This window comes from Polyodon spathula, unplaced genomic scaffold (assembly GCF_017654505.1).
Source record: "Polyodon spathula isolate WHYD16114869_AA unplaced genomic scaffold, ASM1765450v1 scaffolds_1677, whole genome shotgun sequence".
NCBI classification, from domain to species: domain Eukaryota; kingdom Metazoa; phylum Chordata; class Actinopteri; order Acipenseriformes; family Polyodontidae; genus Polyodon; species Polyodon spathula.
This window is the reverse complement of record NW_024473153.1, coordinates 12332-26901: the sequence shown is the minus strand read 5'-3', so window position 1 is coordinate 26901 and position 14570 is coordinate 12332. Positions and strand designations below refer to the sequence as shown.

Below are 14570 nucleotides of genomic sequence, written 5' to 3'. Positions count from 1 at the left end.
TGGAGCGTTTGCTGGGTGTAAGAATTTCTCTTCGCCAGATCACAGTGTATCCAGATCACGCTCCCTCCTCAACGCTGGTTTTCTGCTCCCACAACACGCCACTCGGTTCAGTCACCAGCATTGAATCAGGAGGGAGCGCGATCTGGATCCACTGCGGTGTTTGGAAGAAACATTCTCTTTCTCCCGTCAAACATTCCACAGTAGTTCCCTAGTGAATTTACCTATGATGTGTGAATAAAAATATCAAAGCAATCAGGATTATGTTGAAAGAAATTGCTGAGCTATGGATAACACAGGGTACAACTCTGCTCTGAGCACTGATGCAATCATTTCTATAATGTTTCAGACACCAAATAAGTCTGGGATATGACTTCTATTCGTGTGCATGTCCTTTGAGACATCTCTTTTATCCTATAAGACAAATAATGTTTAATTCTGGTTTACTGTGCACCTTTATTTAAATGTCAGGTTACGTTTCCCAGCTTATAGACCGCACCTTGTACTGACAGCTGGCCTGTGTTATTTTAATGCAGCCAGGAACTCATTTGCATCACTCCAAAGCAAGCTGCTAAGAGGAAATAGTAAAGCAATAACCAGTACAAGGCAGGTTTCCAGGCCTGAGGTATCGGTTGTCTCTCTGTCTGTTTCTTGTAGGGCTGATTTTCTGAGTAAATCCCTTCAACATGTTTGAAGTTGTTAGGAATTCATTTATAATATAATGCAACCTCTTAAAAACCTGTTAACTACACAAAACAATGATTGCCCTCAGGATGCAGCCTATAGCCTGGAGGTCGCCGGTCCTCGGCTCACTGTGCACCAGCGCCCCCCCTGTGGTCTGGACGGGCGCCTGCGGGCTTGCCTGTAAGCTGCCGCGAGCTGCGTTGTCCTCCGACGCTGTAGCTCTGAGATGGCTGCATGGTGAGTCTGCAGTGTGGAAAGAGAGCTGACGGCACACGCTTCGGAGGACAGCGTGTGCTCGGGGGGTGGAGCACAGGGGTGGTAGCGATGAGCTGACCCTAAAAAAATAATTGGTTATGCCAAATTGGGAGAAAATAATAAAATAGTTGGCGATTTACTAAAAAAAACAAAAAAAAAAAAACAATGTTTACCACCTGACCCCTTTAAGACCGGCATGCTTTTATACGCCCCTCAAAACCACATGTGAGTGGATTTTGATCAGCATGTCAGGTGAGTGTGGATTGCAGGGTGCATCACTAAATCAATTGAATTGTTTTACTTGCTAGTTACCAAAAGCACACTTCTGTCTGGGGTGGCGGGATTACTTCCTGCCAGGATCGTTTCCATCAATCAGACCTGTACAGCTTGCTGATTTGATGTATTTGTCTGATTGGGCGGGACTGTGAAGCAGGATGAAATTTTAAATAGAAACTGGACCACAACGTTTATGAAAAAGAGTGCGAGTGAGTGCAAAGTTCTCTGTAATGACGGGATTGCACTGTTTTGATAGATCTTGATTGCCCTGTACAATTTCAGGCAGTAGGATCCGTTGTTGGAGGCGACCTGTCTTGAAGGATCCTGGAATTATGGATGGAGGTACGTGAGACTCCTGGGAGAGGCTGTCTGCAGTGTGCGATTGTCAGCTGTGGAATCTTACACAGCAGGCAGGCTCTCCCAGGACTGTCAGGTACTTCATTCGTTATTCAAACACATTATTCACAATGTATATATAAAACCCACTCTTCATCCTGACAGCTTTTTACACTTTGAAGCCTGTTTCAAAACTCTTTTCAAAATGTCTGCTCTAGTGCACTGATAGTGGCAGGATTATTGCCCACATTGTCAAACAGGTAACACAGCGACAGCGATCCATGATGTGGCATGGAACAGAAAAGCCAGATCACTTGTTATGTTTTTTGTATATGTGTTTATTTTTAATCGCTGTTCCAGCAGTGATTTAGAGGACAGAGGACCCCCAGTGCACTAGAAAAGAGCTTTGAAACAGACTTCAAAGCTGTCAGGATGTTAACAGTGAAAGAGAAATTACAGGAGCTCTGTTTAAACAGTTGCAGCAGCACGTGGGGACGGGTGACGCTATATTTTCGGAACCCCGCTACTTACTCTAAACAGAGACACACCCCTCATGTGTGATACTAGCATGCTTGGTTTTAATATCGATTCTTTTAACTGCTTCAAAACGTGTTGGAATCGAGTTGGAGACCTCTAGCTGGGATACAGACGCTGTTCTGAGGTGAATGTCGTAATGATGCACAGTGACAGGGCAGCATTGAAAAGCCCAGAGAGTTACAGTGAAGCATAGTAATGGATATGCGGAACACTACAGTAAAAGCCTAGTTTAACCACAGGGAAAGCATGGGAAACACTGGCAAATGCCTCGGGTGCTGTCCTTGTTATCTTGTATTATGCTTGTGAACTCACCCCTGTGCGGTGCTGAATCTGTGGAGGCAGACTGAAAGACCTTTTGTAAGTTTATATGCAAAAAATATCCATAAAAGTAAAACAATAAAAACTAATGTAAAACAACTATGTGTTTTTTTCAGCAGTTTTGCCATTAAACTGCCTTTGTTCTTGTTTTTTTTAAAAGTGAACGGTAACAACAATTTTACCCAAATAAAGACTCGCCTGTGTTGAGCTACTTTGACCTGAGTTCAGAAGCTGCTCTTGAATTCCAGTTGCCTGCCATAGATATATGTAACGCAGGCTAGAGGAGGTAAAGCGTCTTGATAGAAGCGAGATCCAGCACCATCTAGTGATCTGACACTTCTGTCTTGATGGTTTTTTGCCGTCCACTTTTGCTGTTTTAGATTGGATTGTTCGATCTAGCCTAAATTATAACTGACGAGCAGCTTAACGCAGATTTAAGATCGAAAGTTAAAGCAATTTGATAAGAACCACTCTTTGCAAACATTAAAAAAAATAATAAGATCATGTAACTTTAATGATGCAAACAGTCCATGTGGAATTGCCCTTTTTAATAATCAAAATGCACAAGTAACCAGTGTCTGTGTGTTTGTGTGCACGAGCTGCATAGCTTCCTCATATTTGCATTATAGCCCTGGCCAAACGTTTTGCATCATCCTTTAGAATGAACTAATTTTGCTTCGTAAAGTCGAATGAAAGCTGCTGAGTAATGGTCCGTTACTTATTGAATTACACACCAGCGCTTTGTAGTTTTCCAGATACTTAACATTTCGAAATCTAACCTGAAATGCTGTGCTACTGTTGTGGCTTCTGGTACTTTTACATGATTCCATGTAAAATAAAACATGAAAATTATATTCATATAGTTTTTAACTGATGTCTCAATCCTAAAATTGTAGGTGATGTCAAATTTTTGGCCACAGCTGTAGTACAGTGTCTGTGCTTGTTAGTGCCTGTAAACTCTGTGTTGGTCTTGTCAGGACTATAACCGCAAGGTGCACTGTTTATGTAAATAAATGACCAAATAAACTAGTAAATAAACAGTCCCATTTTTGTTTGATTCGGTCACAGCAAGCCTTGCTCTTCGTCCAGATTTTTATCGAGGTCATTTCAAGGTCTCATTCAAGGCTTTTCAGATCAATTCTAAGTGTTCCACAGAGCCGATTGCAATCTCAGATAGCATTCCTGCTGTATCGGAGCGGATCGATTTTTCTTTCGTTCCTAAAACCCGTGTGAACTGTGACCAAAGCAACTTGTTTTGCCAGCTCCCTTCTCGTGGACCCAGCCAAGTCCAGAATCACATTTGTTTAATTCTTTCAGCTCAATGGGGATCCATTGCTGTTCAGTAGACCATGCTACTCTTTATATTTGATATTTCTTACTTTGTGCTGGTTGGATTGAAACCGCTGTTGTTCAAACTAAATGGGACCAGGATCATCGAATTACAGCTTTTACAACTTTCCCAATTAAGATAAATAAAATAAATAATTCAACTCCTTTACTTGTAAATATATAACATACAGCACTGGAGCGTTGTGTAAATAGCAGAGATCGAGGGCTGGTTGGTGCATTCTCTAGGACAGAAGGGCAGGAGAGCACAGCAAACAACCGGACAGGTTACCTGGGATAATTAATCTATCTCTCTCTCTCTCTCTCTATGACTGTTGCAGTTCCATTCCACTGCAGAAGGGGGTGCTGAAGCCCAAAGAGGATCTTCCAGTCCCAGCCCCTCGTCTGAAGAAGAGACTGAGCTTCACCCAATCAGAGGACAGCACCCCGCCCCGCTCTGCCGAGTCATCCTGCACAGGGAGCCCCGAGACCAAGCGAGCCCACAGCAACGGAGTCCCCGCACCAGCCAATCAGAGCCTGGCACAGCCCCCCGCAGCCAATCCCCTCGTAGCACCCAAGCGCACCAAGAAGAAGGGCCCTCCCCCTCCGGTGTCGATCGCAGAGACCCCAGAGAGAGGGGAGCAGAGTGAGAGGAGCGAGGCAGCAGCAGCGGTTTGACACTTTTTATATCTAAAGAGAAGTTAATGAAGTGATTTATTTTAGTTAATAGCGAATAAACATTAGACATTGAGAACGACTTCTAGTTGAAAAGTGTTAGTCATACTGCGTGTTCGGTAGTTGTTCGGTGGATGATTTATTCAAAAACACTGAGACACGAGCTACTTCATCGGCTATCCTTATTGTATCGTAGGTTGTCTTGTCAATCGCGTCGACTTCAAATTTGTATTGACTTTGTGTTGTGTGTTTCATACACCCTCAGCACCCGGGTCCTCTCCCCAGTCCAGGGCTGGTTAGTTCGAGCCAGTCTCTTCTGGAATGGTGCCAGGAGGTTACCAAGGGTTACCGTGCTGTACGCATCACCAACTACACCACATCGTGGCGCACCGGCATGGGCTTCTGTGCCATACTGCACCACTTCCACCCAGAAAAGATGTAAGATTCCTGGTACTGCTTAGAAGGATTCCCATAAGGAAAGCACAGCAAAGTGCAGTAAAGCAGAGTGAAAGCATGTTAACAAACATGACAAACCTTGGTAATTTATGGCAAATGCATTGTATATGGGTGGGAAAACTAGTGCAGATTTACTGCTGTAAGATCTTCTAAAGGGACAGAGCGCTATATTGAGATATCAATGTCTGTTTTAATGATCTAGACCAGGGCTGTCCAACAGGGGGCTCTTGAGCCCTATATCTCTCTGTGAGCTCCACAGTCTGGCTCTTTTGAAATTTCCCTTTGGAAAAGACAGCAAGGACGGTCTGCAGTTACAGGCAGAGACGCAAGGACAGTCTGCAGTTACAGGCAGAGACGCAAGGACGGTCTGCAGTTACAGGCAGAGACACAAGGACAGTCTGCAGTTACAGGCAGAGACGCAAGGACAGTCTGCAGTTACAGGCAGAGACGCAAGGACGGTCTGCAGTTATAGGCAGAGACGCAAAGACGGTCTGCAGTTATAGGCAGAGATTCAAACAGTAAACTGCTGAAGAGGTGTCTTGGTACAGGAGCTACTGTTTTGTCTACTATTTAAAAAGCAGGTAGTTTAAAATGACATTTTTACAAGCAGTGCTGAGTCCTGTTGCCCAACGCTTTGTTCCTGTTATTTGTGTGATCTAACCCATTTTGAAAAGCACAGCTCGCGATCCGGAACTCCCAGTTCCTCTTCCTCATTCCGGTATCTCCATGGCGACCTGTAGCGTCCCCATACCCCTCAGTGATGTTGCTCTAAACACAGTCCGATTCTGGTTTCTGATCTAACCAGCACAACACGGACTGGGCAGTCAATCAGACTGTGTGGACATCTCAGTATTTATGAGTATCGTCAATCGGACTGTATGGGCACAGTGTTGTGATAACACATTAAATTGACAGGCCTGAGAATGACTGGAATAAATCTGCAGTGAAAACAGCAGAGGCTCCTCTTCGGAAACACAAAGCAGGCTCAGTGAGGGGGGCAGACGAAGGGGGCACAACAGGAAGCCATGGAAACCATACTGGAACGAAGAAGAGAAACTAGCAGTGCTGGAAACTTCGATCAGGAGCTGGGCTTTTCAAAATAGTTTTCATAACGAAAACAAAAAAGCATTGTCATTCAGAACTACTCGGAGCGATTGCAAATATCATAAAGAGGTAAGGGGGAGGGTCATATCATTTGAAACCGTTCATTTACCTTAACGAACATCACTACTGCAACAGTGTACATTGCAATGTGCAGCTGATATACAGTTGATGACGATGTTCATTTAAATGTTTAAATGTTAATTGTATCGTATGTTCTTGTTCTTCCACAGAGACTATGATGCGTTAGACCCTCAGGACATCAAAAACAACAACAGGAAGGTACAGGTTTTATGGTCAAGTCTTAAGAATTTGGCGTCTCCACTAGGTGGCAGTCAAAACACACACAAAACAAATACGACCTGGGAAAAAAGGGAATCTCCTTTTAAATATGATGTAGAACTGGGCTGGATCATTCAGCCAATCGGAGTGCACGTTTCGCCTTCTGTATGCCGCAAGACGTCACAGAGAATCCCTATTCATGACGTGAGCCGTGGCACTTCCTCTGTTTACTGTGCTGGATATTAGCATGGCGGCCGTCATTCTGCCACACAGACGCCAGCAGTCCTGTCTAGCCTCTGATACGAGATACAGGGTCCTGATATGCGGATCCTCACGGTCCATTGCTGTGGATATTTAACTACGTCAATAGGCATGTTTGTGATGAGGGTTAAACAGTTAAGCACTTGTTTTAAAAACTAGAAGGAACATCCTAGAACAGAGGCAATGAAGCTCTTCACTGGGGTTTTAACCACAGAGTTGAATCAGGACCCCCCGCCCAGCACTGAGGAAGGGAAATCCAAACCAACAACTAACACTGCAGTGAAAGCAGAATTTATATAGTGTCTGTGCGTATCATAAAGCCGGCTCTACGGCTCTCACCACTGCTCTGTACGTTACAGTTATATGTTGTTTTCCAGAAATTTCCGGAATTTACTGGGATCCCCCTGGGCAACCTTTTTTGGACCCCAGTTTCAGAACCACTGTCCTGGAATGAAAAGTCAAAGGGTTACAGTTGAAGTTTCTCAGTGGTTTTGCTGTTGTGACCCTCTGCCTCTCCTCTCTTTTTACCTAGGCCTTCAACGGCTTTGAAAGCCTGGGGATTTCCCGACTCCTGGAGCCCGCCGACATGGTCCTTCTGTCGGTGCCGGACAAGCTGATAGTCATGACCTACCTGTGCCAGATCCGTGCCCACTTCACGGGCCAGGAGCTCAATGTGATTCAGATCGAACACAACAGCAGCCAGAGCACTTACAAGGTGGGCAGCTTCGACACAGACGCCCACTGCTCCATCGAGCCAGCCCAGTTCTACGCCGACCGCATCCAGGCTTCGGGGCTCAAAGCCCGGCCCGAAGAGCCCAAGACCTTCCAGGGGGCCGTGGACAAGGAGAGGGATCTTAACAAGTGCTGCACCCAGGAGGAGAATGAGAGTCCTGGGGGAGTGCTGGACTCCACTGGCAAGGATTCTCAACCGGCCTCTAACGGGACCGAGGTGAAGCCGGGGGACTTGGTGCCTCCGCCCCGGTCCAAACGGACTCTACTGAAGGTGGAGGGGTTGGAGGAGAGAGTGGAGGGGGAGAGGGAGAGGCTGGGGAGTCAGGGAGGCCCCGTGGCGCCGCTACGCACGCACACTGCCGCCAAGGGCTTCTCCCACGTGAGGGATGCGGACCTGGTGAAGAAGCGGCGGTCTCGTCTGAAGAGCGACTCGCAGTCCATGGACGAGTGTGATTCCTCGGAATCCAGCCCACAGGGGAGAACTGAGGTAGAGAGAGCTGGACAGGAACTCACTGAAAACACCAGCGACACACACGAGCACAGAGAGGTTACCAAAAGACTTGGTTTGAAGTCACTGTAGCTAACAGAATCCTTTCGCTTCCATTCACTACACTGATCTCAAATAACAAAAATCTATTGGCATTTAAAACTTGACATTGACAGTACAAATTCATTTCCTATTTTGTATGTGGAATTGAAGGTTCCTGGCCAGCTGTAAACCTATATTTTTATTGTAATTCTAGAATGACTCAATTTAACAATCTCTTTACACCTGAGATTCAGCTAGACCAGGGCTTCGCAACCCTGGTCCTGGGGACCCCCTGTGTCTGCTGGTTTTCATTGAAGTCCATGAAGTATTATGGATTTTCTTGTATTTGTTGCATCTTGTAAAGCGCTTTGTGATGATGTTCAACTATGAAAGGCGCTATATAAAATAAAGATTGATTGATTCCAACTGAGCTCTCAATCACAACCAGACCTTTAATTGAGCTGATCATTTGCTTAATTAGACCTTTTTAATTGTTCTCAGCTCTTAAACAGTTACAGTATTCAAGTTACTTATACAATGTTACAGCTAACTTGAAATCTGCAACTGTTTAAGAGCTGAAAACAAGTGAAAAGGTCTAATTAAGTGAATAATCTGTTCAATGAAGGGTCTGGTTCAGTAATTGAGAGCTCGGTTGGAGTGAAAACCAGCAGCCACAGGGGGCCTCGGGACCGGGGTTGGGAAACCCTGCGCTAGATGCTTGATCGTGTTTGTTTGACAAATAAAGAAAACGAAGTGCTGAAAAGATAAACACAATATATTAATTTATACAGAAGTGACATGCTTTGCATAATTAAAATACTACTAAACAGGATATGACAACATTTTGAGAAACATTTTAAACATCAAAAGTCATTTACACATGCTGAGGCATCAGAATACACCCCCAGCGTTTGAAGAACATGCTTATACTAACTTACGCAGCTGTGAGACAGTTAAAAACAGTTCAGTGGCGACTGGGCCTCGGCGTTCATGTTTAAATCTCCTGGTTAAACAAATACATAGAAAAGAAAAAGAATCCTTTCTCAGAGTATAAACGCAGGCATTAAAATAAGCATTTCTGGGGTGCCTTTTGTCTTCAAGTTTTTAAGAAGGAATTTTTTTTAATTCCAAATCTGTTTTGTGCCTTGTAAAGAGTCACAGATCACCTTACAGTACCTTCCAGTGAGTTTAGGGACCTACAGTATATTCCTATTGATATCGTATTTATAGCTGCATGTTGGTGGCATACAGTCCACAAGATATGTCCTGTCTTTGGAAGAGAATACCCTTAATAGGCTGTAGTATGTGTCCAATTGTGATGTCACTGTTTTGACTCTGCAGTGACTTCGCTGTGACTTTTCAAACCGTGATCAGTATGCCAGCAATGAGGCTTTGCGTTATTGGATTCAGTGTTTGGTTGTGGGAGCTGTCAGGTAAGAGATGACCGTTCCCCTGCTCCGGGGGATGCTGTGTTTTTGTTCACAGTGCTCTGTTTTGTGTTTGGCACAGACCCCCCTTTCTGAAGCTGGATCAGCCTCACCTATGAGACGGCAGAGTCAGGAGACGGAGGGAGGTGAGTCTATCTCTCTGCCTGGCACTCTGACAGGGTTTAATCTTCAATATCTGCAGAACCGCTGATTAAGAGATTTAAACTTGCAAAGGACCACCTGTAGCACATGTTATTGAGAGTATCAGAATGTGGGGGAAGATTTGGGAAAGGTGTAATCTCTGATTAAACTCCACAAAGGGATACCTGTCCCAGAGTTCACGTTAAGGAAAGGGCGCATTGGTGACAAATCAGTTGCAAGCTTTGCAGCATATTTTCTTGTCAGGTTACAGTCTCGGTACAGCAGTGAAAATGTCAGCGTCTCAGTGGAAAGGAGCTTCCACCTGGCTTCTAAATCACAGAGTGCTGAAGTGAAGTGCCATGGAGTGGTACTCAATTGTAAAGGCGAGGGAAGGACCGCTTGTGTTGCTTTGAAATCGTCACGTTAATAAATTAGTGTGTTTTGATTTATTTAATACAGCCGTGAGCAAATGTGTTGGAAAACCTCAAGATATGTCTTTGATATCCTTTATATACCCACCTGCATGAAAACCTCTGGGTGTGAGAATATTAATTTCTGCTCAGTAATCAGTGATATAGAAACATTAGGAAACAATGTCCCTATTTTGATAATTTGTCCGTTTCAGTTCCAGTGGTTTGACTTCATCTGCGCAACAAATCAAAACTACAGGAGCAATGGGGCGCTCTAATACAGAAGCAATGGGGTGCTCTAATACAGAAGCAATGGGGCGCTCTAATACAGAAGCAATGGGGCGCTCTAATACAGAAGCAATGGGGTGCTCTAATACAGAAGCAATGGGGTGTTTTAATATATTTGCACACTGCTGTACCTGCCAAGAAATACTTCTGCAAGGCAATTACTCTGAGTATCAGCACAGCCCCATCAATAGCATGTGTATCTGTGTTGTGTACAGAAGGGAAGGCTCCTAAACCAGCTGCAGCAGAGCAGAGGAGAGACATCGTTGAGGAACACAAGCAGGCAGACGAGGAGAACCTGGTAAGATCCGTGAGCCAGCAGCCTGCCCTGGGAGACCAAGAGCCCTGCCCTGGGAGATCAGGAGCCCTGCCCGGGGAGATCAGGAGCCCTGCCCTGGGAGATCAGGAGCCCTGCCCTGGGAGATCAGGAGCCCTGCCCTGGGAGATCAGGAGCCCTGCCCTGGGAGATCAGGAGCCCTGCCCTGGGAGATCAGGAGCCCTGCCCTAGGAGATCAGGAGCCCTGCCAGGGGAGATCAGGAGCCCTGCCCTAGGAGATCAGGAGCCCTGCCCTAGGAGATCAGGAGCCCTGCCCTGGGAGATCAGGAGCCCTGCCAGGGGAGATCAGGAGCCCTGCCCTGGGAGATCAGGAGCCCTGCCCTGGGAGATCAGGAGCCCTGCCTGGGGAGGGGGGGTGATGTGGATCATTATTATTGAAATATTAAACTGGGGGGTGTATGCAATTCAGGAAGGTGAGGAGGAGCTCTGGAGTTATTAAGATGGGTCTGGGATCAATAGCATTGCAGTAGTATTTACAACAGAGCTGTCACGCCCCTACCTTTCAATGCACTCAATCCACCGGGTCGTCTTTTTGATGACTTTCTTAATGAAAGCAGGTTGGTATTGCTTGTTGAAACGTTTACACTCTGGAGTTCTGCATCCTGATGCTCTGAGGCAGTGTTCAATGTCACTTACCTCGAGATCAGTACAGTGCGGTCATTCGCACCTTTTCTGAAGTTACAAAACAAACGTCTCGCCTTCGATTAGTCTTTCATTTTGAATTAGCTGGAAACCAGAAGTCAAGTTCGTACTCTATTACAGCAAGTAAGTTTTTGTCAGGAGTAAATGAAATCCGGTACCCCATCAAATGACCATTTTTTAGATTCTGTTTCATCATGAAATACAAACAGGGTCATCATTGCCACTGAATGATGTAAAGCTGATGCTTGTGTTTTACAGAAGCTCAAAGACACCAGTCAGTACGTGCTGAGTGAACTGCAAGCACTGGAGAATGAACAGAAACACATTGACAGCAGAGCCAGCGTGGTAGAGAGGAAACTGAGAGAGATCATGGGCTCAGGTAGGGAGAGGGGAAACAGAGAGATCGTGGGCTCAGGTAGGGAGAGGGGAAACAGAGAGATCGTGGGCTCAGGTAGGGAGAGGGGAAACAGAGATCGTGGGCTCAGGTAGGGAGAGGGAAACAGAGAGATCGTGGGCTCAGGTAGGGAGAGGGAAACAGATCGTGGGCTCAGGTAGGGAGAGGGAAACAGATCGTGGGCTCAGGTAGGGAGAGAGGAAACAGATCAGGCTCAGGTGGGAGAGAGGAAACAGAGAGATCAGGCTCAGGTGGGAGAGAGGAAACAGATCAGGCTCAGGTGGGAGAGAGGAAACAGAGAGGTCAGGCTCAGGTGGGAGAGAGGGAGAGGAAACAGATCAGGCTCAGGTGGGAGAGAGAGGGCATGGGGAGATGTTGCACACCAGTGTCCTGAAGTTTAACCCCTCGTTGTCAGGTACGAACAGGCTGGAGGAAGAGGATCTGATCCAGGAGTGGTTCATTCTGGTGAACAAGAAAAACGCTCTGATCAGGAGGCAGGACCACCTGCAGCTGCTGTGAGTCCAGCGACCTGCCCCCCACCCCCCCACCCCTCGTCTGAAAGCTTCCCCTCTCCCTGCTCCACACGTCCCAGACTGCCGTCATAAACCTCGCTAGCGTCTCACTGAAGCAGGGGTACTGGGAGTGCAAGAACAGCACAGGGGCTTGTATGCAGCGGCTCTGTTTTAGAAAGGAGCTGTAGAGAAAGCAAAACGTCTGTTATTCAGTTCCAGTGCTTTGATGTGTCTTTTATCAGTGCCACTGTCACAGCTTACCATGCTGATGTATCACAGAGAACAGAAGAACAGTTTTAGTGTTCCTGTGAGACTCCTGGTAGGCTGTCCCATGCATGTATAACTCTCTGCTGATCTAAAGAACAGCTCCTTAACTTAAAAGCGCCTTAGACTGCTCAAAATAATAAATACATAAATAAACTAAAGTACAGTATTTGAGCAATTGCAACTGGGGGGCATGTTAATGGTTACACTCTGGTGTGTCAGCTCTGTTGAAGCCACAAGGGGGCTTTGAACTTTAAGAAGTCCCCAGGATGTGACGACTCTAACAGAACATGATCTGCAAAGTGCATTTAAACCAGAAGAACAGGTTAGTTGAGCTACTTCACTCTTGAACTGTTCTCTCTCCCCTCAGTGTGGAAGAGCAGGACCTGGAGCGCAGGTTTGACCTGCTGAACCGGGAGCTGCGAGCAATGATGGGAATCGAAGGTGAGTCACACAGCATGCTGAACAAAGAACTGGCTTCAATACCACCCCTCATCCACAATTACTGAACACAGCATAGTGCTGAGCTGAGAAACGTAATAAACCCAATGGCAAAGATTGCAACTAGAAGTCTTTCTCAGTGCCGTCAGTAGAAATGCTAAAGAAACATAGATGTTTTGAGTTCCGTTCCTGAGTTTGCATGTGTCAGACACTAGCTTTGCAGAGGTGTGAATGGCTTTAGTTACAGCAAGTTACAGAAGGACAAAGTCCAGTTTCTAAGGAGCGAGTGTGTGTGATCTCTATACAGCGAGTGTGTGTGGTCTCTACACAGTGAGAGTGTCTGGTCTCTACACAGTGAGAGTGTCTGGTCTCTATACAGTGTGTGTATGTGATCTCTAAGCAGCGAGTGTGTCTGGTCTCTATAGAGTATGTATAGAGGTCTCTAAGCAGTGCTGTCGGCTCCTCCCTGCAGACTGGATGAAGACGGGGGCCCAGCAGCACAGAGAGCAGCTGCTGCTGCAGGAGCTCATCTCCCTGGTGAACAAGCGTGACGAGCTGGTGCAAGACATGGACGCCCGCGAGAGAGGGTGAGCGCAGGGCAGCGCCGCGCTGCCACACCTCTGCTTTTTATACTGGCTTCTTACTGGTTTATCAGTTGGTCTGAAACAACATCTGCATTTAACTGAACTCCACTTAGTGTTCCAGACCTAAGCCTTCCCTACCCGGGCGGAGCTCAGACAATTGGTGATGGTGCAGAGTAACTGGCTGTGCTGTGGAGGGATGGTGCAGAGTAACTGGCTGTGCTGGGGGGTGATGGTGCAGAGTAACTGGCTGTGCTGGGGGGTGATGGTGCAGAGTAACTGGCTGTGCTGGGGGGGGATGGTGCAGAGTAACTGGCTGTGCTGGGGGGTGATGGTGCAGAGTAACTGGCTGTGCTGTGGAGGGATGGTGCAGAGTAACTGGCTGTGCTGGGGGGTGATGGTGCAGAGTAACTGGCTGTGCTGGGGGGTGATGGTGCAGAGTAACTGGCTGTGCTGGGGGGTGATGGTGCAGAGTAACTGGCTGTGCTGGGGGGTGATGGTGCAGAGTAACTGGCTGTGCTGTGTGTTGATTGCAGGGCTCTGGAGGAAGACGAACGGCTGGAGAGAGGATTGGAGCAGAGGAGGAGGAAGTACAGCCGGAGAGAGAAGTGTGTGATCCAGTGAGAGGGGAGAGGACTGGGTCAGTTCAGAACCAGGGCTTCTCAACACCGCCCTGGAGGACCGCACACCCCCCCTCTGTGTGTGCGTGCGTGTGCGTGCGTGCGTGCGTGTGTGTGTTCACAAGAAGTGCCTTGACTATGAACTTTGTTTTTAGGTTTTTTCTTTTAAATATTGTGTTTGTAACCCTGAAACACGGCTGTATGAGACAGAGCTACACAGGAGACACAGTGAAGCCACCCCCAAATCCACACCAGAAACATCAAACTTTACATGCAGACTGAAGACAAGAATCAGACTTCTTTACATGCAGATTGAAGACAAGAATCAAACTTCTTTATATGCAGACTGAAGACAAGAATCAAACTTCTTTATATGCAGACTGAAGACAAGAATCAAACTTCTTTACATGCAGATGGTCTCAACACAAGAATCCTGTCAATGTCTTGCTTGTTTTTTGTTTTTAAGATTTATTTTCATTTTTATTTATTCTGTTTCGTGACGTTTGTGTTAAAAGGTACTGCCTGTAAGTCCTGCAAGTGGTGTCTGAAAATGAAGCATTTTCTATGAAGGTTATTTCACTTTTAATGGAACTGGCAGAGTGGGTATTTCTGCAGAGCGTGTCTGTTGCCACATTCACATTGTGCAGCATTCAACTTGTGCTCATTTTCAGGTTAGTTTTTCTTTGCATCCATATATTAAAATGAACTGTAATCATTATCATCTTTTCATATTTACTGAGGTTGTGTAAAG

General features: G+C 46.2%; 1 protein-coding gene across 19 annotated transcripts in view; it reads left to right on the top strand.

Annotated features, from left to right (window-relative positions):
- LOC121310020 (EH domain-binding protein 1-like protein 1) overlaps positions 1-14030 on the top strand; it is a 42837-nt gene extending 28807 nt beyond the window's left edge. For all 19 annotated transcript variants that reach the window (XM_041243200.1, XM_041243202.1, XM_041243219.1 and 16 more), the window contains 11 exons: positions 4071-4401; positions 4670-4842; positions 6195-6243; positions 7037-7723; positions 9275-9338; positions 10247-10329; positions 11266-11386; positions 11817-11916; positions 12548-12621; positions 13091-13205; positions 13736-14030. In XM_041243200.1, the coding sequence (XP_041099134.1) occupies positions 4071-4401; positions 4670-4842; positions 6195-6243; positions 7037-7723; positions 9275-9338; positions 10247-10329; positions 11266-11386; positions 11817-11916; positions 12548-12621; positions 13091-13205; positions 13736-13823 (1885 nt within the window). In that variant the 3' untranslated portion in view covers positions 13824-14030. The remainder of the gene's footprint in view (positions 1-4070; positions 4402-4669; positions 4843-6194; positions 6244-7036; positions 7724-9274; positions 9339-10246; positions 10330-11265; positions 11387-11816; positions 11917-12547; positions 12622-13090; positions 13206-13735) is intronic.
- Positions 14031-14570: the final 540 nt, after the last annotated feature.